This window comes from Amblyraja radiata, chromosome 5 (assembly GCF_010909765.2).
Source record: "Amblyraja radiata isolate CabotCenter1 chromosome 5, sAmbRad1.1.pri, whole genome shotgun sequence".
NCBI lineage: Eukaryota > Metazoa > Chordata > Chondrichthyes > Rajiformes > Rajidae > Amblyraja > Amblyraja radiata.
The window spans coordinates 110,459,591-110,486,614 of NC_045960.1; the positions used below are offsets into that span (position 1 = coordinate 110,459,591).

The 27,024-nt window shown below is 47.9% G+C and overlaps 1 protein-coding gene across 1 annotated transcript; it reads right to left on the bottom strand.

Annotated features, from left to right (window-relative positions):
• Window positions 1-502: 502 nt before the first annotated feature.
• On the bottom strand, window positions 503-26,661 carry ppil6 (peptidylprolyl isomerase like 6). The gene is made up of 8 exons (XM_033022098.1): window positions 26,584-26,661; window positions 24,305-24,448; window positions 18,831-19,019; window positions 12,729-12,791; window positions 11,455-11,650; window positions 7,006-7,062; window positions 3,515-3,650; window positions 503-663 (listed from the first exon to the last, which is right to left on the bottom strand). Exons 1-8 carry the CDS (start codon window positions 26,659-26,661, stop codon window positions 552-554), a joined length of 975 nt encoding a protein of 324 aa, XP_032877989.1. The 3' UTR covers window positions 503-551.
• Window positions 26,662-27,024: the final 363 nt, after the last annotated feature.

A 27,024-nucleotide genomic window follows, 5' to 3' on the forward strand; every position in this document is an offset into this window, starting at 1 on the left:
ATGTTGATAGAATGGAGCGGCTGGGCTTGTATACTCTGGAATTTAAAAGGATGAGAGGGTATCTTATTGAAACATGTAAGATTATTGAGGGTTTGGACACGCTAGAGGCAGGAAACATGTTCCCGATGTTGGGGGAGTCCAGAACCAGGGGCCACAGTTTAAGAATAAGGGGTAAGCCATTTAGAACGGAGACGAGGAAACACTTTTTCACACGGAGAGTGGTGAGTCTGTGGAATTCTCTGCCTCAGAGGGCGGTGGAGGCCGGTTTTCTGGATGCTTTCAAGAGAGAGCTAGATAGGGCTCTGAAAGATAGCGGAGTCAGGGGATATGGGGAGAAGGCAGGAAAGGGGTACTGATTGGGGATGATCAGCCATGATCACATTGAATGGTGGTGCTGGCTCGAAAGGCTGAATGGCCTACTCCTGCACCTATTGTCTAGTGTAATGCAATGATTGAATGATTATATGGTGTAAGAAATATTTCACCACAAGGACATGTGATGGAAGCTTGAACGGGATGTTATTTTATTCAATCTGAAGGAGCACGAGTGTTTATGGGAAATAGTAGCCACAATCGGTAATCTTGCATTCCACTGTCGGTCTCTCATTATATGTTGGTATCGATTCCATTTTTTCAAGAACTTCTGTGCCTGCTATCAGATGTCTGTCCAAGAAAAAGGAAAAAAAACAAAAAGCGGTCAGGTAAGTTGAGGGAAAATAAATCAACTGTGATTAACTGTGCGTTCATGAGGGATAGGAGCTGAATTAGGCCATTTGGCCCATCAAGTCTACTCCTCCATTCAATCATGGCTGATCTATCTCTCCCTCCTAACCCCATTCTCCTGCCGTCTCCCCATAACCCCTAAAAGACCCATACTAATCAAGAATCTATCTATCTATGCTGTAAAAATATCCATTGACTTGACATTGAAATATCCACAGCTGTCTGTGGCATTGAATTCCACAGATTCAACATCCCCTCCCTAAAGGAATTCCTCCTCATCTCCTTTGTAAAGGTACATCCTTATATTCTGGTGCTATGGCCTCTGCTCCTTGACTTTCCCACTAGTGGAAACATTATTTAAATCAATATTTGAAATCTGCTTTAATTGAGTCATGGAGCACGGAAACAGGTCCTTCGGCCCAAATGGTTCGTGCCGACCAAGATGACCCATCTAAGCTAGTCCTTTTGGCCCATATCCCTCTTATACTTTCCTATCCATGTACCTGCCTCAACTACACCTGTACAATTGAGAATAGACAATAGGTGCAGGAGTAGGCCATTCGGCCCTTATTCTTAAACTGTGGTCCCTGGGTCTGGACTCCCCCCCCCCCCCCCAACAAGAATGAAGGGTAAGCCATTTAGAATGGAGACGAGGAAACACTTTTCCACGCAGAGAGTTGTGAGTCTGTGAAATTCTCTGCCTCAGAGGGCGGTGGAGGAAGGTTCTCTGGATACTTTCAAGAGAGAGCTAGATAGGACTCTTAAAAATAGCGGAGTCAGGGGATATGGGGAGAAGGCAGGAACAGGGTACTGAATGGCGGTGCTAGCTCAAAGGGCCGGATGGCCTACTCCTACACCTATTGTCTATTGTCTATTTGACTTTCATCTTTAGTTTCTGTTGCATTTGACTGCTCTGAGCATATAGTAAGTTTCACCTGGCTATTTGTTGTCTTTTTGTTTCTGTCAAACAAGAAAGGGATGATCACCCTGTTGGGAGTGTACTACAGGTCCCCAAATAGTCAACGGGAATTGGTAGAGCAAATATGCCAACATATAATTTAAAAAAAAATTAAGGTGTGGGGGAGATTCAACATGACAGAGATGCTGCCTTGATTAGTACGGGTGCCAGGGGTTATGGGGAGAAGGCAGGAGAATGGGGTTGAGAGGGAGAGATAGATCAGCCATGATTGAATGGGGCAGTAGACTTAATGGGCCAAATGGCCTCATTCTTCTCCTGGAACTTATAAACAACTGACCCGTTGAGTTACTCCAGCACTTTGTATATCAAATTAGGTTTCTCCAGGATTTATTTTCTCCATAATGCTTTCCCATAAAAATTGTAAAAACTTGTAAAGTTAAATTATCCATGTAATTACAACATAAAACATAAAGTACAGCACAGGAACAGGACCTTCGGCCCACAACATCTGTGCCAAACATGAAGCCAAGTTAAACTAGTCTCCTCTGCCTACACGTGATCCATATCCCTCCATTCCCTGCACCCCCGTGGGCCTGTCCAAGAGGCTTTTAAACGCCACTGTCGTATCTGCCCCCGAACATCTCCTTTAAACGTTGCCCCTCTCACCTTAAAGCTACGCCTTCTAGTGTAGTTTAGAGATACAGCACAAAAGCAACCCTTTGGCCCACCAAGTCCACGCCGACCAGCGATCCCCGCACACTAATTACACTATCCTACACACACTTTACCATTTTACCGGTGGCAATTAGCCTACAAATCTGTACGTCTTTGGAGTGTGGGGGGGGAAACCGGAGCACCCGGAGAAAACCCAGACGGTCACGGGGAGAAGGTACAAACTCCGTACGGACAGCACCCGTAGTCGGGATCGAACCCAGGTCTCTGGCGCTGTGAGGTTGCTAATCTACCGCTGTGACCACCCTAGTCTTTGACATTTCCCATGCTGGGAAAAAGGTTCCGACTGGCTACCTCAGTATTCAGTATTCAGTATTTACTTTAATGTCATTTTAACTGAGTACTTACATACACAGATGAAACGAAAAATTGTTTCTCAATCAGTTACCATCAGTGCGGTTAATAAAAACAGAATAAATACATATAGCTTTAAAAAAAAATTTAAATGACCATATCTAAAAATAGGCCTAAAAATTGAAATAAAAGCAGACATTCAGACCGAACAGTGGCTTTACTTTGACAGGTGCCTAGCTGTCAAAGTATGGGCAGGTTAGATATGTTGGTGAACGATATTTGGGGAGGGGACACAGTCCGTTAAGTCTTATTGCCTGTGGGAAGAAGCTGTGGAGCATCCTGCTGGTTTTGCAGCTGATGCTCCTGTACCTCTTCCCAGATGGCAGAATGGAGAAGATGTGGTGTGATGGGTGGTAGGGGTCCTTGATGATGGAGATGGCTCTACTGATGCTCCGCTTCTTGTAGATCTCCAACAGGAAAGGGAGTGGGGCACCAATGATCCTGCTGGCTGTCTTCACTATCCTGTTGAGTTGGTTTTGCTCATAAGCCTTGCAGCTCCCAAACCAGGAAGTGATGCCGTAGGTCAGTATGCTTTCGATTGTGCCCCTGTAGAAGGTCCTTAGATGAGCAGTAGGGAGACCTGCTTTCCTTAGTCTCCGGAGAGGGTGGAGCCGCTGCTGAGCTCTTTTGATCACTGCTGTGGTGTTGGTCGTAGAGGTCAGGTCATCCGCCAGGTGGAGTCCCAAGAACCTCGTAATCTTATATGCTTCCGTATAGTATATAAAATAAATAGCATCTTTCTGCATGAAACCAGCAATATTGAGACAGGATTACAGAGAGACTCACCCAAATGAGACAAATCTGGCGTTCATCCAGGGTGCTGGCTGAAGTGTGATGTAGAACTGACTTGCATTAGTGTGTGGCCCTCTGTTAGCCATTCCTAGGACTCCTCTCTTGCAGTGTGAGATTGCAAAGTTCTCATCTGGTAACAGAAAATATACATCATCCACTTTAGCTATTGTTGGCAGTGATCCAACTATTTGTCTTTTGGGACCCAGGAATATCAAGCATTTCATATCAATGATACTTTATTGTTACAGGTCCAGTGGAATTATTTGAGTTTAGAGGGGTAGAGTCGCTGCCTCACAGCGCCAGAGGCATCGGGTTCGATCCTGGCTACAGGTGCTGTCTAAAGAGGGTCCATCTGTCTCCTCAGATTCTGGTGAACTTCTACCGCTGCACCATCGAGAGCATCCTTACCAACTGTATCACAGTATGGTATGGCAACTGCTCTGTCTCCGACCGGAAAGCACTGCAGAGGGTGGTGAAAATTGCCCAACGCATCACCGGTTCCTCGCTCCCCTCCATTGAGTCTGTCCAAAGCAGCATCGTCAAGGACTGCTCTCACCCCAGCCACAGACTGTTTACCCTCCTACCATCCGGGAGGCGCTACAGGTCTCTCCGTTGCCGGACCAGCAGGTTCAGGAACAGCTTCTTCCCTGCGGTTGTTACCCTACTTAACTCTGCACCTTGGTGATTGCCAGTCACCCCCCCCCCCCCGGACACTCCATCCCCCAGTGACTGATCTCCCTCCCCCGAAAATTGCACTACTGCTACTGTATATACATATATATATTTTACTGTTCCATTATTCTATGTTCGCACTTCTGGGTGAGATGCTAACTACATTTCGTTGTCTCTGTACTTGTACACTGCACAATGACAATAAAGTTTGAATCTGAATCTGAATCTGAACTCTCTGTACAGTCTTGATTCTACATTCACCCTGTGACCACGTGGGTTTTCTCCGGGTGCTCTGGTTACATCCCACACTCCAAAGCAGTGCAGGTTTGTAGGTTATTGGCCTCTGCAAGTTTCCCCTCTATTTTGTAGGGAGTAGATGAGAAAGTGGGGTAACACAGACTTAGTAAGCATGGGGTGCAGCTGTAGAGTTGCTGCCTCACAGCGCCCGAGACACCAGGTTCAATCCTGACCATGGGTGCTGCCTGTGCGGAGTTTCTACATTCTCCCTGTGACCGCGTGGGTTTTCTCCGGGAGCTCTGGTTACTTCCCACAAGCCAAAGACGTGCAGGTTTGAAGGATAATTGTCCCTAGTGTGTGTAGGATGGAACTAGCGTGCGGGTGATCGCTGGTCAGTGCGGGCTCGGTGGGCCGAAGGGCCTGTTTCCGCGCTGTATCTCCAAACTAAACCAAATGAAACTAATGTGTGTTGTGTGATGTTCTTGCTATTGAGGGAGTGCAGCGTAGGTTTACAAGGCTAATTCCTGGGATGGCGGGACTATCATATGCTGAGAGAATGGAGCAGCTGGGCTTGTACACGCTGGAGTTTAGAAGGATGAGAGGATATCTCATTGAAACATATAAGATTGATAAGGGTTTGGACACACTAGAGGCAGGAAACATGTTCCCGATGTTGGGGGAGTCCAGAACCAGGGGCCACAGTTTACGAATAAGCAGTAAGCCATTTAGAACGGAGACGAGGAAACACTTTTTCTCACAGAGAATGGTGAGTCTGTGGAATTCTCTGCCTCAGAGGGTGGTGGAGGCAGGTTCTCTGGATGCTTTCAAGAGAGAGCTAGATAGGGCTCTTAAAAAATAACGGAGTCAGGGGATGTGGGGAGAAGGCAGGAGTGGGATACTGATTGGGGATGATCAGCCATGATCACATTGAATGGCGGTGCTGGCTCGAAGGGCCGAATGGCCTACTCCTGCACCTATTGTCTATTGTTGTCACGGCTTCCACTGCAGAGTCAGGCTGGGAGCCTCAGCACATTAATACACACCTTCAGAACCTGACCTCCAGGCCGTTGACTGGTTCAGCTGGAAGACTGGAACGAGGAGAATCTCAGGGAGATGAGGAGGAATGGGTGGGATTGTAAGATAGGGACAGTGGGGAACGATGAAGGAGTTAGATGAAGCTTGGACAAAGCACAGCGTGGAGCGGATGTTGAGGAGTTGAGGGCTTTGCATGGGATTGGAGGGGTGAGGGGATGGGTGGAGGGCTTGGATAGGAGGGGGGGTATAGGAGTGGGGAAGGGGGGTGATTGGAGAGGGGGGGGTGGGATTATAGGGGTTGGGGGAGGGGTGGAGGGGGTGAGAGTGGAGTGGGGGAAGGGGAATGGTGGAGGGGCTGAGGGGAGGGGTATAGGGGGGCAGATTGGAGAGGGGAAAGCATGGGTTTGAAGGTGTGATATTGGAGTGGGTAACGGAGGGGTTTGGTGGGGTGAGACAGGAGGGGTGAGATTGGAGGGGGTGAGGGGAGGAGTCTGAGTGGGGGGGGGGGTGGATGGGAGTGTGGGGAGATAGGGGTGGCGAAGGGGAGTGTAGATGTCCGGAAGGTCGATGTTGTGCTGGCAGTCGGGAATACAAAGGTCCTGAGAGGATTTTGCATTGGATTGGAGGGGGTGAGGGGAGGGGTTTGGGGGGTGAGACAGGAGGGGCGAGATGGAGCGGGTGAGGGGAGGGCGAGATTGGAGGGGGTGAGGGGAGGGGTTTCAGGGTGTGGGGCATCCGGGGCAGCCCTTGAGGAGGTGGAGTGATGGAGATGGGAGAAGGGGTCCTCACTGGGAGGCAAGGACTCCTAGCAAGGGAATGAGCCAGAGGGGGACATTCACATAGGTTTGGTCCAGGTGGGCCATGTTCATAGGCGATAGGAGCTGAATTTGTCCATTCGGCCCATCAAGTCTACTCCGCCATTCAATCATGGCTGATCTATCTCTCCCTCCTAACCCCATTCTCCTGCCTTCTCCCCATAACCCCTGACACCCGTACTAATCACGAATCTATCAATCTCCACCTTAAAAATATCCATTGATTTGGCCTCCACAGCCTTCTGTGGCAATGAATTCCACAGATTCACCACCCTCTGACTAAAGAAATTCCACCTCATCTCCTTCCTAAAGGAACGTCCTTTAATTCTGAGCCTATGACCTCTGGTCCTAGACTCACCCACCAGTGGAAACATCCTCTCCACATCCACTCTATCCAGGCCTTTCACTATTCGGTAAGTAACATTGCACCAAGATTCAATTTTTGCTTTGAGCATCTGCTAATTCCCATTGATACTTCTGTATGGTTTTTAAAGCGATAAGTAGTTTTAGTATAGTTTAGTTTAAAGGTGCGTCCTTTAATTCTGAGGCCGTGCCCTCTGGTCCTAGACTCTCCCACCAGTGGAAACATCCTTGGGCCACGTGGACTCTATTGAGCCAAGCTCCAAGTTTGGTGACACAACTTTATGCCGATTATGGTAACGCAATGGGCACGGCGGTTGGGTTTTCCCCGTTATCTTACGCCCGTCTCATTCCGATCTTTGTTACCGTTAAATGTTTCTCCGTAGATAGACTTTCCACTGTCTCCTCGGCTTGACAGGACATCTGTGGTTTCACAAAAGAAAGACAGCTGTATGAGTTCATGATATCATATATATCAAAAACATGAATGTTTCAACTGTTCTGTGACTGTAGCGTGTAGGATAGTGGGAGTGTGATCGATGGTCAGCGCAGACTCGATGGGCCGAAGGGGCTGTTTCCGTGCTGTATCTCTAAAGTCTAAAGACTAAAGTAAATGAACTTGGTAAATATATACAGTATTTCCTCCTGCATTGAAGATACACACAGAATGCTGGAGTAACTCAGCGGGACAGGCAGCATCTCTGGAGAGAAGGAATGGGCCACGTTTCGGCTCCAGACCCTTCTTCAGACTGAGAGTTAGGGGAGAGTGAGACTAGAGATGGGGAAGGGCAAGGTGTGAAAACGACAGATCAAAGCAGACGATGTTCGAGGAAACGTAGAATGGTTCATTGTTAGAAACATTGAAACAGACAATAGGTGCAGGAGTAGGCCATTCGGCCCTTCGAGCCAACACCGCCATTCAATATGATTATGGCTGATCATCCAGAATCAGAGCCCGTTCCTGCTTTCTCCCCAATCCCTTGATTCCATTAACCCTAATAGCCCTGTCCCACGGTACGAGTTCATTCCAAGAGCTCTCCCAAGTTAAAAAAAAATCAAATTCGTGGTAAGCACGGAGAATGAACGTAGCGGGTACGTCGGAGCTCGGGGACGTCATTTAGTGGCTCGTAACGCTAACGGCAGGTACTCGGGAAGACTCGCTAACGGCAGGTAAGCACGGGAAGACTCATGAAGATTTTTCAACATGTTGAAAAATGTCCACGAGAGCCCCGAGTACCGACGAGTGGCCATTACCGTAAATCTCCGAGTTCGAATCAGGGAAAACTAGGGAGAACTCTTTAAATGAACTCATACAGTGGGACAGGGCTTTAAGAGCTATATCTAACTTGTTAGCTGAGGGGAAGGTGACAAGGAGGCAAAAGAGATGGTGAACCCTTATTGCATCAGTGTACCTCTGTAATTATTAATTGTACCGTAGCTGCCTGGATTACATTTAACACTACTTGTACCTGAATCTTTTTACTGCCCTGCTTCCTTGCCCTCCCACCCACAGCATTGCCTCAATGCATCCAGCCCCACCGTGTCCTCTCATTGAGTCACACAGCACCGAAACAGGCCCTTCAGCCCAACTCGTCCTTGCCGACCAACATGCAACATCCCATGTCCCTGCCAACCAACTAAGCTGGTCCCACCTGCCTTGCCCTTGGCCCATATCCCTCTCAACCTCATCCTATCCATGTACCTGTCCAAGTGTCTATTAGATGGTGTTACTGTGCCTTCCTCAAATACGTCCTCTTTGGCAGTTTGTTCCAGATACTCATTGATGCACAGATTGTTAAGGGTTTGGACACGCTAGAGGCAGGAACCATGTTCCCGATGTTGGGGGAGTCCAGAACTAGGGGCCACAGTTTAAGAATAAGGAGTAAGCCATTTAGAACAGAGACGAGGAAACAATTTTTCTCACAGAGAGTGGTGAGTCTGTGGAATTCTCTGCCTCAGAGGGCGGTGGAGGCAGGTTCTCTGAATACTTTCAAGAGAGAGCTAGGTAGGGCTCTTAAAGATAGCGGAGTCAGGGGATATGGGGAGAAGGCAGGAACGGGGTACTGATTGGGGATGATCAGCCATGATCACATTGAATGGCGATGCTGGCTTGAAGGACGAATGGCCTACTCCTGCACCTATTGTCTATTGTCTCATCACGCTCTGTGTGAAAAGGTTGCCACCTCAGGATCGTATCAATTCTTTTCCCTCTGACAAAACATATGTCCCGTGAGGACTTTCAACTTTCAGTCTGAAGAAGGGACTCGAGCCGAAATGTCACCTGATCCCAGAGATGCTGCCTGATCCTCTGAGTTACTCCAGCATTTTGTGTCTGCCTTCTGTATAAACCAGCATCTGCAGTTCCTTCCTGCTCCTTATGTCCTGAGGTTCTCGATTCCCCTGACCTGGGTAAAAGACTGATGACAAAGTGCCACTGAACCAGAGGCCGCAGGTTTGAGGAGCCAGAGACTCTCACTACGTTTAAGAAGCTCTTGATTAGCAAAGGCTCAGCAGACTCCGGACCTAATGTGGGTCAGTAGGATTAGTGCAGACGGGTGTGATGATCAACCTGGGCATAATGGGCCGAAGGGTCTTTGTTTTGAGATACAGCGCGGAAACAGGCCCTTCGGCCCACCGAGTCCACACACGGACCAGCGATCGCCCCGTACACTAGCCCTATCCTCAACACACACTAGGGACAATTTACAGAAGCCAATTAACCTACAGACCTGCACGTCTTTGGAGTGTGGGAGGAAACCGGAGAACCCGGAGAAAACCCACGCGGGTCACGGGGAGAACGTGCAAACTCCGTACAGACAGCACCCGTAGTCAGGATCGAACCTGGGTCTCTGGCGCTGTGAGGCAGCAACTCTACCACTGCGCCACCGTGCTCCGTATTCTATGTTGTCGTTGATGCAGATACAATAACAACATTTAGAAACATAGAAAATAGGTGCAGGAGGAGGCCAATCAGCCCTTCGAGCCAGCACCGCCATTCAATATGATCATGGCTGATCGTCCCCAATCAATAACCCGTGCCTGCCTTCTCCCCATATCCCTTGACTCCACTGGCCCCTAGAGCTCTATCTAACTCTCTCTTAAATCCATCCAGTGACTTGGCCTCCACTGCCCTCTGTGGCAGGGAATTCCACAAATTCACAACTCTCTGGGTGAAAAAGTTTTTTCTCACCTCAGTCTTAAATGGCCTCCCCTTTATTGTAAGACTATGGCCCCTGGTTCTGGACTCGCCCAACATTGGGAACATTTTTCCTGCATCTAGCTTGTCCAGTCCTTTTACATAATTTTATATGTTTCTATAAGATCCACCCTCATCCTTCTAAACTCCAGTGAATACAAGCCTAGTCTTTTCAATCTTTCCTCGTATGACAGTCCCGCGATCCCAGTGATCAATCTCGTTTAAATCTCGTCTAAAAGACACTTGGACAGGTATGTTGATAGGAAAAGGTTTTGGGGAATATGGGCCAAACGCGGGTAAGTGGGACTAGTGTAGGTGGGGCAGGTTTGGTTGACATTGGACTGAAAGGCCTGTTTCTGAGCTTGACAACTGTTGCACACCTGCCAGCGTTCGGCCCACATCACTCTAAACCTGTCCGATCCATGTACCTGTCTAAATGTTTCTTAAACATTGTGGTGGGGTGCAGAAACAACAGAGACTCTACAACTCTGCTGTATGTATAATTCAGGGAAGATTTTCAACCATTTCATGTCGTGTACAGCATAATATTTACCACGCTGTGCTTTTAAACCTGGTAATAGTTACTGCTGTGGCTACTCCCAATGTGTGGAATTCTGATCAATGTCAGATGGCACAACCATGTTCTTCAATTGGCTTGTAGAAACTGTTTTACACAGAAAAGGACACGGTGGCACAGCGGTAGAGTTGCTGCCTCACAGCACCAGACAGGGGATCTCATTGAAACATATAAGATTGTTAAGGGCTTGGACACGCTAGAGGCAGGAAACATGTTCCCGATGTTGGGGGAGTCCAGAACCAGGGGCCACAGTTTAAGAATAAGGGGTCGGCCATTTAGAACGGAGACGAGGAAACACTTTTTCTCACAGAGAGTGGTGAGCCTGTGGAATTCTCTGCCTCAGAGGGCGGTGGAGGCCGGTTCTCTGGATGCTTTCAAGAGAGAGCTAGATAGGGCTCTTAAAAATAGCGGAGTCAGGGGATATGGGGAGAAGGCAGGAACGGGGTACTGATTGGGGATGATCAGCCATGATCACATTGAATGGCGGTGCTGGCTCGAAGGGCCAAATGGCCTACTCCTGCACCTATTGTCTATTGACACCCAGGATCGATCCTGACTATGGGTGCTGTCTGTGTGGAGTTTGTACCTTCTACCTGTGACCGTGTAGGTTTCCTCCGGGTGCTCCAGTTTACTCCCACACTCCAAAGACGTTACAGGTTTGTAGATTATTTGGCTTCTGTAAATTGTAAATTGTCCCTAGTGTGTGTGTGTAGGATAGTGTTAGTGTGCGGGGGGATCGCTGGTCGGCGCGGACTCGGTGGGCCGAAGGACCTGTTTCCACTCTGTATCTCGAAACTCCAATGTAATGGCTCAGCGTGCTGGAGTAACTCAGCGGGTCAGGCAGCATCTGTGGAGAACATGGATAGGTGACGTTTCACAGAGTGCTGGAGTAACTCAGCGGGTCAGGCAGCATCTGTGGAGAACATAGATAGGTGACGTTTCACAGAGTGCTGGAGTTACTCAGCGGGTCAGGCAGCATCTGTGGAGAACATGGATAGGTGATGTTTGGCTTAGGACCATTTCTTCAGAGAAATTGTTTTACCTCCTCCTTGAATCCAGCCGTTCTTCACCAGTCTGTGGAATATCGTTCCTTTGTAGCATAGCTGTGAGTCTGTAGATGTGGACTCTGCAGTCTCTGCAGTCTCTGCAGTCTTTGCAGTCTTTGCAGTCTCTGCAGTCTCTACTGTACACAACGTCTCAAAGTTCTTGCAGGTTTTCGGACACTTATCTGTAAAAAGCTTTGAACGGTCATTGATTAGTAACATGTGCAGGAAGGAGCTGCAGATGCTGGTTTACACGGAAGATAGACACAAAATGCTGGAGCGACTCAGCGTTTCTGGAGAAAAGGAATGGGTGACGTTTCAGGTCGAGACCCTTCTTCAGACAGATTAGTAATAATTCCTTATTATCTAACTCTCAACCTCTGGCGCTGTGAGGCAGGAACTGTGTTGGAGATCTGTGTCCGTTCCTGACCTCGGGTGCTGTCTGTGTGGAGTTTGCCCGTTCTGCCTGTGACCACGTGGGTTGCTCTGGTTTCCTCCCACATCCCAAAGACGTGCGGGCATGTAGGCTAATTGGCCCTCTGTCAAATTACCCCTAATGTGTAGGGAGTGGATGAGAAAGTGTGATAACACAGAACTAGTGTGAACGGGCGATCGATGGTCGGCATGGACACAGTGGGCCGAAGGGCCTTGGTTCTACGCTACATTGTTCAATCAATCAATCACACATTTATCATGACATTTAAGAGAAATTATTCCCGTGATAATTCTTCAAAGAGTCATACAGTGTGGAAACAGGCCATTCAGCCCAACTTGCCCACGCTGACCAACATGTCCCATCTACACTAGTCCCACCTGCCTGCGTTTGGCCTAAATCCCTCTTAACCTGTTTAAGAAGGAACTGCAGATGCTGTAAAATCTGAAGAAGGGTTTCAGCCCGAAACGTTGCCTATTTCCTTCGTTCCTTTCCTGCTGCACCCGCTGAGTTTCTCCAGCTTTTTTGTGTACCCTCTAAACCTGTCCTATCCTTGTACCTGTCTAAATGTTTTTAAACACAGCGATAGACCCTGCCTCAATTACCTCCTCCGGCAACTCATTCCATACACCCACTGCCCTTTGTGTGAAAAAGTTACCCCTCAGACTCCTATTACATCTTTCCCCCTCACCTTAAACCTCTGTCCTCTGGTCCTCGATTCCCCTACTCTGGACAAGAGATTATGCGTCTCCCGATCTATTCCTCTCATGATTTTATACACTGAAGTCAGTCTAATTCTGAAGATAGGAGGGCAGAAAATAACGCCACTGCATTCCTTACCTCCAATAACAATCTCCCAACAGGCTGTTGATTAATGGCAATCTCCAAGTAGACATATATGTGCTGCAAGGAAACAGACATTAAACATTAAATATCAAAAACATGCCGTTTCTTTAGTCAGAGGGTGGTGAATCTGTGGAATTCATTGCCACAGACAGCTGTGGAGGCCAAGTCAGTGAATATTTTTAAGGCAGGGATAGATAGCTTCTTGATTAGTACGGGTGTCAGGGGTTATGGGGAGAAGGCAGGAGAATGTTGTTTAAGAAGGAACTGCAGATGCTGGAAAATCGAAGGTACTCAAAAATGCTGGAGAAACTCAGCGGGTGCAGCAGCATCTATGGAGCGAAGGAAATAGGCAACGTTTCGGGCCGAAACCCTTCTTCAGACTGATGGGGGGTGGGGGGGGCGGGGAGAAGAAACGAAAAAGGAGGAGGAGGAGCCCGAAGGCTGAGGGATGGGAGGAGACAGCAAGGACTAACAAAATTGGGAGAATTCAATGTTCAAAGGCAGGAGAATGGTGTTGGGAGGGAGAAATAGATCAGCCATGATTGAATGGTGGAGTAGACCTGATGGGCCAAGAGAATCAAGGGATAGGGGAGAAAGCAGGAATGGGGACTGATTCTGGATGATCAGTCATGATCATATTGAATGGCGGTGCTGGCTTGAAGGGCTGAATGGCCTACTCCTGCACCTATTTTCTATGTTTCTATGGTTCTAACAATGAACCATTCTACATTTCCTTGCTTTGATCTGTCGTTTTCACACCTTGCCCTTCCCCATCTCTAGTCTCCCTCTCCACTGATCCTCAGTCTGAAGAAGGGTCTGGAGCCGAAACATCACCCATGAGGGGGGGGGGGGGGGGGGGGGAGTCAGTCTCAGTCTACCCCACAACAGAAAGGGGGAGAACTCATACAGCTGTCTTTCTTTTGTGAAACATTGAAACATAGAAACATAGAAAATAGGTGCAGGAGTAGGCCATTCGGCCCTTCGAGCCTGCACCGCCATTCAATATGATCATGGCTGATCATCCAACTCAGTATCCTGTACCTGCCTTCTCTCCATACCCCCTGATCCCTTTAGCCACAAGGGCCGCATCTAACTCCCTCTTAAATATAGCCAATGAACTGGCCTCAACTACCTTCTGTGGCAGAGAATTCCAGAGATTCACCACTCTCTGTGTGAAAAATGTTTTTCTCATCTCGGTCCTAAAAGATTTTCCCTTTATCCTTAAGCTGTGACCCCTTGTTCTGGACTTCCCCAACATCGGGAACAATCTTCCTGCATCTAGCCTGTCCAACCCCTTAAGAATTTTGTAAGTTTCCATAAGATCCCCCCTCAATCTTCTAAATTCTAGCGAGTAAAAGCCGAGTCTATCCAGTCTTTCTTCATATGAAAGCCCTGACATCCCAGGAATCAGTCTGGTGAACCTTCTCTGCACTCCCTCTATGGCAAGAATGTCCTTCCTCAGATTAGGAGACCAAAACTGTACGCAATACTCCAGGTGTGGTCTCACCAAGACCCTGTACAACTGCAGTAGAACCTCCCTGCTCCTAAACTCAAATCCTTTTGCTATGAATGCTAACATTCATATGTCCTGTCAAGCCGAGGAGACGGTGGAAAGTCTATGTACGGAGAAATATTTAACGGTAACAAAGATCGGAATGAGACGGGCGTAAGATAACGGGGAAAACCCAACTACCGTGCCCATTGCGTTACCATAATCGGCATAAAGTTGTGTCACCAAACTTGGGACTTGGCTCAGTAGAGTCCAAGTGGCCCAAGGATGTTTCCACTGGTGGGAGAGTCTGGGACCAGAGGGCACAGTCTCAGAATTAAAGGACGCACCTTTAGAAAGGAGAAGAGGAGGAATTTCTTTAGTCAGAGGGTGGTGAATCTGTGGGATTCTTTGCCACAGAAGGCTGTGAAGGACAAGTCAATGGATATTTTTAAGGCAGAGATAGATAGATTATTGATTAGTACGGGTGTGAGGGGTTATGGGGAGAAGGCAGGAGAATAGGCTTAGGAGGGAGAGATAGATCAGCCTTGATTGATGGCGGAGTAGACTTGATGGGCCGAATGGACTAATTCTGCTCCTATCAACTATGCACATATGTTCAATGCAGCTGTTTTCTTTCACAATGCTTGGAAATGTGAATCACTTTCATCCCAAAGAAGGCAAAGAAACAAGATTATTTTATGGTATAATACAACTAGATCAGTATTATTATAAACCCTCGTTATAATGGACCATAGAGGGGGGGAATGGTTCATAAGGTCATAAGTGATAGGAGGAGAATTAGGTCATTCGGCCCATCGCATACTCAGCTGTTCAATCATGGCTGATCTATCTGTCTCTCTCTCAGCCCCATTCTCCTGCCTTCTCCCCATAACCCCTAACACCCATACTAATGAAGAATCTATCAATCTCCACCTTAAAAATATCCATTGACTTGGCCTCCACAGCCTCCTGGGGCAATGAATTCCACAGATTCACCACCCTCTGGCTAAAGAAATTCCTCCGATATAGCCGATTGTCCGCTGTAACTGACTCAGGGTTTATCAATGTAGAAGTAGTAGAACTGCAGATGCTGGTTAATACACAAAAAGACACAAAGAGCTGGAGTAACCCCTGGATAGAATGACCTGGATGTGGAGAGGATGTTTCCACCAGTGGGGCAGTCTCGGACTAATGGTCACAGCCTCAGAATTAAAGGACGTTCCTTTAGGAAGGAGATGAGGAGGATTTCTTTAGGATATTTTTAAGGTGGAAATCGACAGATTCTTGATTAGTGCGGGTGTCAGGGGCTATGGGGAGTAGAAAGGAGAATGGGGTGGAGAGGGAAAGATAGGCGGAGTAGCCTTGATGGACCGAATGGCCCAATTCTGCTCCTATCACATGAACATAACTCAGAGGGTCGGGCAGCATCTCTGGAGAATATGGATAGGTGATGTTTTGGGTCGAGACACTTCTTCAGATTCTCGGTCTGGAATTGGTCCAGGAATGCAGGTGAGTTGACGGCGAGGCCAGCTGGCGGAAGGTTCAAAAGCTTAAAACGCCCACCATCAATAATAGGTAAGAGTTTTACTTATATTACACATCTTCAGGCTCCTCTGCGCTGATTCTGAACCTATCTTAGTCAATAGACAATAGGTGCAGGAGTAGGCCATTCGGCCCTTTGAGCCAGCACCGCCATTCAATGTGACCATGGCTGATCATCCCCAATCAGTTCCCCGTTCCTGCCTTCTCCCCATATCCATCCGGCACTCAAATACACCTGGACCATTTCCAACAATTCCCTACCATTCCTTGACCTCACTATCTCCATCGCAGGTGATAGACTTCTGACCGACATCCACTATAAACTTACTGACTCCCATGGCTATCTGGACTACACTTCTTCCCACCCTGCTTCCTGTAAGGACTCCATCCCCTACTCCCAATTCCTCCGTCTACGCCGCATCTGCTCCACGGATGAGGCGTTTCACACCAGGACATCTGAAATGTCCTCATTATTCAGGGAACGGGGGTTCCCCTCCTCCACCATAGATGAGGCTCGCACCAGGGTCTCTTCCATACCCCGCAACACTGCTCTCTCTCCCCATCCCCCCACTCGCAACAAGGGCAGAGTCCCCCTAGTCCTCACCTTTCACCCCACCAGCCGTCACATACAACAGGTAATCCTCCGTCAGTTCCGCCACCTCCAACGTGACCCCACCACTCGCCACATCTTCCCATCTCCCCCCATGTCTGCCTTCCGCAAAGACCGCTCCCTCCATAACTCCCTTGTCAATTCTTCCCTTCCCTCTCGTACCACCCCCTCCCCGGGCACTTTCCCTTGCAACCGCAAGAGATGCAACACCTGTCCCTTTACCTCCCCCTCGACTCCGTTCAAGGACCCAAGCAGTCGTTCCAGGTGCGACAGAGGTTTACCTGCATCTCCTCCAACCTCATCTATTGCATCCGCTGCTCTAGATGTCAGCAGATCTATATCGGTGAGACCAAGCGGAGGTTGGGCGATCGTTTCGCCGAACACCTCCGCTCGGTCCGCAATAACCAAGCTGACCTCCCGGTGGCTCAGCACTTCAACTCCCCCTCCCACTCCGTCTCCGACCTCTCTGTCCTGGGTCTCCTCCATGGCCACAGCGAGCAGCACCGGAAATTGGAGGAACAGCTCCTCATATTCCGCTTGGGGAGTCTGCATCCTGGGGGCATGAACATCGAATTCTCCCAATTTTGTTAGTCCTTGCTATCTCCTCCCCTTCCTCAGTCCCCCTGCTGTCTCCTCCATCCCCAGCCTTCGGGCTCCTCCTCCTTTTTCCTTTCTTGTCCCCGCCCCCCCCCCCCACCCCCGATCAGTCTGAAGAAGGGTTTCGGCCCGAAACGTTGCCTATTTCCTTCGCTCCATAGATGCTGCTGCACCCGCTGAGTTTCTCCAGCTTTTTTGTGTACCTTCTCCCCACATCCCCTGATTCCGCTATCTTTAAGAGCCCTATCTAGCTCTCTCTTGAAAGTATCCAGAGAACCGGCCTCCACTGCCCTCGGAGGCAGAGAATTCCACAGACTCACCACTCTCTGTGAGAAAAAGTGTATTTGATAAAGAAAAAGTCTTATTTGATAAAGTACAGAGGCGTGTGGTTGTGTTAAGGGCCTGTCCCACTTTCCCGAGCTGCTCAAAAATTCTCCCGAGTATTCCCCTTGATTCAAACTCAGAGAATGTTCGTAACTGGTCCGTAGGAGTCCATAGATATATCGTAGCAGCTCGTTATGTCAGCTGTAGGTACTCGGGGCATTAAATGTTGCAATTATTTTCCTCCCAGTATTTTTTTACTCGCGGATATTTTTTGTCATTACCTGATGCCCCGAGTACCTACGGCTGGCATAACGAGCCGCTATGATTAGGTATGTTGCAAAACTTACCTTCAACGGCGCTACAGTTCTGTCGCTGCCCGTGTGCGCGACTTTGGTGCCTTTGAGAGGGGGGCGGGTTTAAAATGCGATTTTCTCTAGGCTGTTGAAATCGAGGTTGTTCAGCCTACTTGGTTGCTGACGAAAAATCGCTGCGACATTAGTTCGCTGCAGCTATTTTTAAACCAAATCGGGTTATTTAATTGTTATAGTAGATTAAAAATCATCCTCTAAAGCCGTGAACCCCGACAACGGGACGGATCTTATGTAGGGGACAACGCAAGGTAGGTTGTTTATTTTTACATTAAAAAATGCTTCTTAAGATCCCTTTATACAAACCTTTAAGTTGCGAGTACGTGACTTGGGGGCCCATTCATTCCCGCAGTATCTTTCATGCCGCATATGGGCTTTAAATCCACCGCAATAGCAACGTTCCAAACAATCGCGTTCCAGAAAAACCCACTCGCAAGCTGATTTAAATGGCCATTAATTTACAGCAATTGAACACTAAATCCCTTCCATTTGGCCTATAGATTTATGTCAATGAGATTTTAAAATCATGTTTTATTGTGAATTCTTGTGTGAATGTTATTTGGACACTTAGGCTATTTAAAAATGTTAATATTTTCTTAAGAAATGGATAGATGTTTAGATCTAGTAATTGAATTTTGGAATTAGCTACAATTGGGTAACTAACTAATTATATGCTTTAATTTCAGGTCATCCACGTAAGATTGTTTAATATTTGTTTCAGAATGCTTCAATCTATAATAACTGAAAATTTATTTCAGTTCTCTTAAATTTAAAAAAAGTTATGGGCTTTTGACTGTCCTTGATCACAGCTTTTGTGTTAAGTCAATGGAAAATCAATGGGGAAACAAGATGCTAATTTCCGAGTATGAAAATGGCCATAACTTTTTTAATACTGAAGATATGAAAGTGAATTAGGTGTCAAATTAAACTTATTTTTATGCTTTATCTGATGGGATAAATTGCAGACTTGATTTTTTAAATCTCAAAATGTTGTAACATTGCTACTATGATATATCTACGGACTCCTACGGACCCGTTACGAACATTCTCCGAGTTTGAATCAAGGGGAAAACTCGGGAGAATTCGTGGGCAGCTGGGGAATGTGGGACAGGCCCTTTAGTCCGTAGTGTGGCGGGACGATGGGGCGCGCTGTTGGGACTCACCTTGGTGTTCTTCAGGTACTTTGAATGAAAGTCATCGGTGATTGCTCGATACAGCGATTGTGGTCTGTAGTCAGTGTACGCAAACTCCACCCTGGCCCACTGCAGGAAATCCTTCTCATCACCCAGCAGCTGGCCATCGAGGAAGCACATTACACACGAGGTGAAGCCCCACACTTCACTCTCTCCCACCTGGAAAAATCAATCACAATGCGTAAGAAGGAACTGCAGGAGCTGGTTTACACCGAAGATAGACACAACACAATGCTGGAGTAACTCAGCGGGACAGGCAGCATCTCTGGAGAGAAGGATTGGGTGACGTTTTGGGTCGGGGCCCTTCTTTGGACTTCATCCAGAGATGCTGCCTGTCCCGCTGAGATACACTCGGTTTTTGTGTCTAAAACAATCACAACTTACACGCACAACACACACACACACACACACGCACACACACACGCATACACTCACACTCACACACACACACACTCACACAACACACGCACAAACTCACACACAACACACCAACACCAACACACACACACCAACACACACACACCAACACACACACACACACACAACAAACACACACACACCAACAAACACACACACAAAGCAACATAAACTCACACTCACACACGACAAACACCCAACACACAACACACAACACACACCACACACCACCCAACACACACAACAACAACACACACCTAACACACACACACACACCCAACACCTAACACCCAACACCCACACCCACCCCCCAACACCCAACACACAACACCCAACACACAACACACAACACACAAACACCCAACACACACACAACACACAACACACAACACACACACAACACCCAACACACAACACCCAACACACAACACACAACACCCAACACACAACACCCAACACACAACACACAACACACAAACACCCAACACACACACAACACACAAACACCTAACACACACACAACACCCAACACACAACACACAACACCCAACACACAACACCCAACACACAACACCCAACACCCAAGCACCACAACACACAACAGCCCAAACACTACAACACACAACACACAACTACCCAACTGCACAACACCCAACACATCAAACACCCAACACGACACACAAGCACCCCAACGACACAACCACACAACACCCACGACCCCAACACCAAACCACACAAACCAAACACACACAACACACAAAACACCCAACACCCCAACTCACGCCAACACACAACACCCCAACACACAACACCCAACACCCAACACCCAGACAACCCCAACACACAACACCCAATCAACCCAACACAACACAACCTCAACACCCAACACACCAACGGCACCCAACACACGAACACACCAACACCACAAACACCCCAACACACAACACACAACGACACAACAGCACAATACACCCAACACCCAACACCCAACACCCGACACACGACACACGACACACGACACCCAACACACAACACACAACACCCAACACACAACACCCAACACCCAACACCCAACACACAACACACAACACACAACACACAACACACAACACACAAACACCCAACACACACACAACACACAACACACAACACACACACAACACCCAACACACAACACCCAACACACAACACACAACACCCAACACACAACACACAAACACCCAACACACACACAACACACAAACACCTAACACACACACAACACCCAACACACAACACACAACACCCAATACACAACACCCAACACACAACATCCAACACCCAACACACAACACACAACACCCGACACACGACACACGACACCCAACACCCAACACACAACACCCAACACCCAACACCCAACACACAACACACAACACACAACACCCAACACCCAACACACAACACACAACACACAACACCCAACACCCAACACACAACACACAACACACAACACACAACACACAACACCCAACACACAACACACAACACACGACACACGACACACGACACACGACACCCGACACACGACACACGACACCCGACACCCGACACACGACACACGACACCCAACACCCAACACACAACACCCAACACCCAACACACAACACACAACACCCAACACACAACACACAACACACAACACACAACACCCAACACCCAACACCCAACACCCAACACACAACACACAACACACAACACACAACACACAACACACAACACACAACACACAACACACAACACACAACACACAACACACAACACACAACACACAACACACAACACACAACACACAACACACAACACACAACACCCAACACACAACACACAACACAGAACATTCCAATGCAACAACAGGGCGGTTGGCCTACAGTGTCTGTGCCAAGTAATCTCCTCTGCCTTGCACAGCACGTGATCCATATCAATCTAAAGTCAGCACGGCATGGTACCGCAGCAGTAGAGATGCTGCCTCACAGCGCCAGAGAATCGGGCTCCATCCTGACTACAAGTGGGAAGGAAATGACTGCAGGAAGACACAAAAAGCTGGAGTAACTCAAAATAACTTCTTCCCATTCTGGATTCCTGGTCACAAATAGGTTGTGCCTGAAGTCACAGGCAGGGTTCTTTGACAGTATGGTGTCCTAATCCTATTAACCATAATTCACTTTGATACTATGCTGTCTAAAACTAGCAACTTTGCAAGCCCCAACTCTAGAAGCCCACTCCTTTGTAAGTCATCAAGCCACAGAGGCCCTTCGAGCCAGCACCGCCATTCAATGTGATCGTGGCTGATCATCCCCAATCAGTACCCCGTTCCTGCCTTCTCCCCATATCCCCTGACTCCGCTATTTTTAAGAGCCCTATCTAACTCTCTCTTGAAAGTATCCAGAGAACTGGCCTCCACCGCCCTCTGAGGCAGAGAATTCCACACACTCACAACTCTCTGTGTGAAAATGTGTTTCCTTATCTCCGTTCTAAATTGCTGACCCCTTATTCTTAAACTGTGACCCCTGGTTCTGGACTCCCCAACATCAGGAACATGTTTCCTGCCTCGATCGTGTCCAAACCCTTAATAATCTTATATGTTTCAATGACATTCCCTTTCATCCTTCTAACTCCAGAGTGTACAAGCCCAGCCGCTCCATTCTCTCAGCATATGACAGTCCCGCCATACCGGGAAATAACCTTGTGAATCTACACTGCACTCCCTCAATAGCAAGAATGTCCTTTCTCAAATTAGGGGGCCAAAACTGCACACAATACTCCAGGTGTGGTCTCACTAGGGCTCTGTACAACTGCAGAACCATATAACCATATAACCATATAACAATTACAGCACGGAAACAGGCCATCTCGACCCTTCTAGTCCGTGCCGAACACATAATCTCCCCTAGTCCCATATACCTGCGCTCAGACCATAACCCTCCATTCCTTTCCCATCCATATAACTATCCAATTTATTTTTAAATGATAAAAACGAACCTGCCTCCACCACCTTCACTGGAAGCTCATTCCACACAGCTACCACTCTCTGAGTAAAGAAGTTCCCCCTCATGTTACCCCTAAACTTCAGTCCCTTAATTCTCAAGTCATGTCCCCTTGTTTGAATCTTCCCTACTCTCAGTGGGAAAAGCTTTTCCACGTCAACTCTGTCTATCCCTCTCATCATTTTAAAAACCTCTATCAAGTCCCCCCTTAACCTTCTGCGCTCCAAAGAATAAAGCCCTAACTTGTTCAACCTTTCTCTGTAACTTAGTTGCTGAAACCCAGGCAACATTCTAGTAAATCTCCTCTGTACTCTCTCTATTTTGTTGACATCCTTCCTATAATTAGGCGACCAAAATTGTACACCATACTCCAGAATTGGCCTCACCAATGCCTTGTACAATTTTAACATTACATCCCAACTTCTATACTCAATGCTCTGATTTATAAAAGCCAGCACACCAAAAGCTTTCTTTACCACCCTATCTACATGAGATTCCACTTTCAGGGAACTGTGCACAGTTATTCCCAGATCCCTCTGTTCACCTACATTCTTCAATTCCCTACCATTTACCATGTACGTCCTATTTTGATTTGTCCTGCCAAGATGTAGCACCTCACACTTATCAGCATTAAACTCCATCTGCCATCTTTCAGCCCACTCTTCCAACTGGCATAAATCTCTCTGTAGACTTTGAAACTCTACTTCATTACCCGCAACCCCACCTATCTTAGTATCATCTGCATACAGAAGGACCTCTTTGCTCCTATACTCAACTCCTCTTGTTATGGAGGTCAACATGCAATTCGCTTTCTTCACTGCCTGTTGTACCTGCATGCTTACTTTCATTGACTGATGAACAAGGACCCCCAGATCCCGTTGTACTTCCCCTTTTCCCAATTTGACACCATTTAAATAATAATCTGCCTTCCCGTTCTTGCCACCAAAGTGGATAACCTCACATTTACCCACATTAAACTGCATCTGCCATGCATCTGCCCACTCCCCCAACCTGTCCAAGTCATCCTGCATTCTCATAGCATCCTCCTCACAGTTCACACTGCCACCCAGCTTTGTATCATCTGCAAATTTGCTAATCTAAATCTAATGATTTAATCCCTTCATCTAAATCATTGATGTATATTGTAAATACTGTAGTGGCGGTCCCCCACTAGTCACTGCCTGCCATTCTGAAAGAGACCCGTTAATCCCTACTCTTTGTTTCCTGTCTGCCAACCAATTTTCTATCCATGTCAGCACTCTACCCCCAATACCATGAGCCCTAATTTTGCCCACTAATCTCCTATGTGGGCCCTTATCAAATGCTTCCTGAAAGTCCAGGTACACTACATCCACTGGCTCTCCATTGTCCATTTTCCTAGTTACATCCTCAAAAAATTCCAGAAGATTAGTCAAGCATGATTTCCCCATCGTAAATCCATGCTGACTCGGACCGATCCTGTTACTGCTATCCAAATGTGCCGCTATTTCATCTTTTATGATTGACTCCAGCATCTTCCCCACCACCGATGTCAGGCTAACTGGTCCCGGTTTTCTCTCTCCCGCCTTTCTTAAAAAGTAGGATAACATTAGCTACCCTCCAATACACAGGAACTGATCCTGAATTAGGCCATTCGGCCCATCAAGTCTACTTCACCATTTAATCATGGCTGATCTATCTCTCCCTCTCAACCCATTTCTCCTTGCCTTCTCCCCATAACCCCTGACACCTGTACTAATCAAGAATTTATCAAACTCAGCCTTAAAAATATCCACTGACTTGGCCTCCACAGCCTTCTGTGGCAAAGAATTCCACAGATTCACCACCCTCCGACTAAAGAAATTTCTCATCTCCTTCCTAATGGAACGTCCTTTAATTCTGAGGTTATGGCCTCTAATCCTAGACTCTCCCAGTAGACTCATCCTCTCCACATCCGCACTACCCTATGTTGACCTGGTGCATGAAGCTTCTTTTAAATGACATACGAAATGGTGCAAATACCTTCTTCATTTCAGCCAAGTAACTGTCCCAAGCAAATTCCAGCAGTGGGCGTATCACCAGCTCGGTGATCCGAGATGGGAATCCCAGCTTTAGCACCTTTGGGAAAAGAAGTACTTCAATTTTAATTCCTTTTTTACTTTTAGCCTGAAGATAGACACAAAGTGCTGGAGTAACTCAGTAGGACAGGCAGTATCTCCGGAGAGAAGGAATGGGTGACTTTTCGGGTCTTTATGGATGTAGTATTTATGGATTTCGTTCAAAGTAAATCAAACAAACCAAGGAAGTAATGTTTCAGAAGGAACTGCAGATGCTGGAAAAATCGAAAGTATATAAACATGCTGGAGAAACTCAGCGGGTGAGGCTGAGGATTCATAACAAGAGGATTTCAGTATAGGAGTAAAGAGGTTCTTCTGCAGTTGTATAGGGCTCTGGTGAGACCACATCTGGAGTATTGTGCACAGTTTTGGTCTCCTAATTTGAGGAAGGACACCCTTGTGATTGAGGCAGTGCAGTGTAGGTTCACGAGATTGATCCCTGGGATGGCGGGACTGTCATATGAGGAAAGATTGAAAAGACTAGGCTTGTATTCACTGGAGTTTAGAAGGATGAGGGGGATCTTATAGAAACATATAAGATTATAAAAGGACTGCAGGAAAGCTAGCTGCGGGAAAAATGTTACCAATGTTGGGTGAGTCCAGAACCAGGTCTTAGAATAAAGGGGAGGCCATTTAAGACTGAGATGAGAAAAAACGTTTTCACCCAGAGAGTTGTGAATTTGTGGAATTCCCTGCCACAGAGGGCAGTGGAGGCCAAATCACTGGATGGATTTAAGAGAGTTAGATAGAGCACTAGGGGCTAGTGGAATCAAGGGATATGGGGAGAAGGCAGGCACGGGTTATTGATTGTGGATGATCAGCCATGATCACATTGAATGGCGGTGCTGGCTCAAAGGGCCGAATGGCCTCCTCCTGCTCCTATTTTTTCTATCTATGGAGCGAAGGAATGTGTGACGTTTCGGGTCGAGACCCGTCTTCAGACTGATGTGTGGGTGGGATGGGGGGCGGGGATGGGAAGAAGAAAGGAAGTGATGTTGGTGAGAGGGGCAAGATTGAATAATAACCCAAGGGGCAACTTTTCCACTCAGAGGGTAGTGGGTGTAAGGAACAAGCTGCCAGAGGAGGTAGTTGAGGCAGCTACTATAACAACATTTAAAAGACACTTGGTCAGGTACATGGATAGAAAAAGGTTTAGAGGGAAATGGGCCAAATGCAAAGAAATGGGACTAGTGTAGATGGGACATCTTGGTTGGCATGGGCAAGTTGAGCCAAAGGGCCTGTTTCCGTGCTATATCTCCACCATAACAACTTTTAAGAGACACTAGGCCAGGTACATAGATAGGAAAGGTTTAAAGGGATGTGGTCCAAACGTGGGCAAGTGGGGCGTGTTGGGCTGAAGGGCCTGTTTCTGTGCTGCGTGACTTTAAAGGGCCTGTCCCACTTACGTGTCCTTGGCACGCAAATTACGCGACCTCGTGGTCGCGTTGAGCTGCGACGGTCCCGCGAAGGTCGTGCGTGATTTCATGCGTACGCACGGCCGTCCTGGAGCGCGTGACATGATTTGAAGATGGACACAAAGCTGGAGTAACTCAGCGGGACCGGCAGCATCTCTGGAGAGAAGCAATGGGTGACGTTTCGTGTCGAGACTCTTCTTCAGTCTGAAAGAAGGGTCTTGACCCGAAACGTCACCCTTTGCTTCTCTCCAGAGATGCTGCCGGTCCCGCTGAGTTACTCCAGCATTTTGTGTCTATCTTCAATTTTCTTGGCCCCGCTCTGGGAGTAGAAGTGGAGGCGGATCCAGACCACAATGGCCGTGAGCCCCAGGCCGAGCTCGGCGATCGTTCGCCTGCTTCTGCTGCTGTTGGAGGTGAGACGTTGCGTCGCGCCAGGGTCTTGGGCCTGTCCCACTTCGGGCGTCAGTTACGCGACATGCCTTTGGCGCGCGAAGATTTCATTCACTACAAAAATTTCGGAGCCCCGCGCGATGTCGCGCACAACTCCATACCCCTCCGCGCTTCTCACTGGGACCGGCCCCGAGCGGCCACACGATGCCCATGCACCTCAATGCCACCACGAGGTCGCGTAATTTGCGTGCCAAGGACACGTAAGTGGGACAGGCCCTTAACTCACCTGAGCAGTTACTGTCACAGTGTGGAACCTTGGATCTTGCAGAAGTCCCACCACCTCTAACTTGAAAGAAGGATTCATCCTGCCTTATATTACGTTCACAGCTTCTCGGGAGGGTTCACCAAACACCATGGAGACACTTGGGCAGATGTCCACAGGCTGGAGCCTCAGCATTTCGCAGAGGGAGGCAGCTCCTCTGGTAGGATGAAGCCACTCAGAGATATCACGTCACCACCAAGAAACATTCACAATTAATCATTTGTGATGTCACCGCAAATTCACCTCCAGCATCGATTTCCTCCTTTCCAGGCCCGCACGTGTGGCCCAGCGGTAGAGTTGCTGCCTCACAGCGCCAGAGACCCGGGTTCCATCCTGACCTCAGCTGCTGTCTGTACAGAGTTTGTACCTTCTCCCCCGTGACGTGCGTGGGTTTTCTCCGGGTGCTCCGGTTTCCTCCCACACTCCAAAGACGTGCACAGCTCGGTTTGGGAACAGCTCCATCCAAGACCGCAAGAAATTGCAGCGAATTGTGGACGC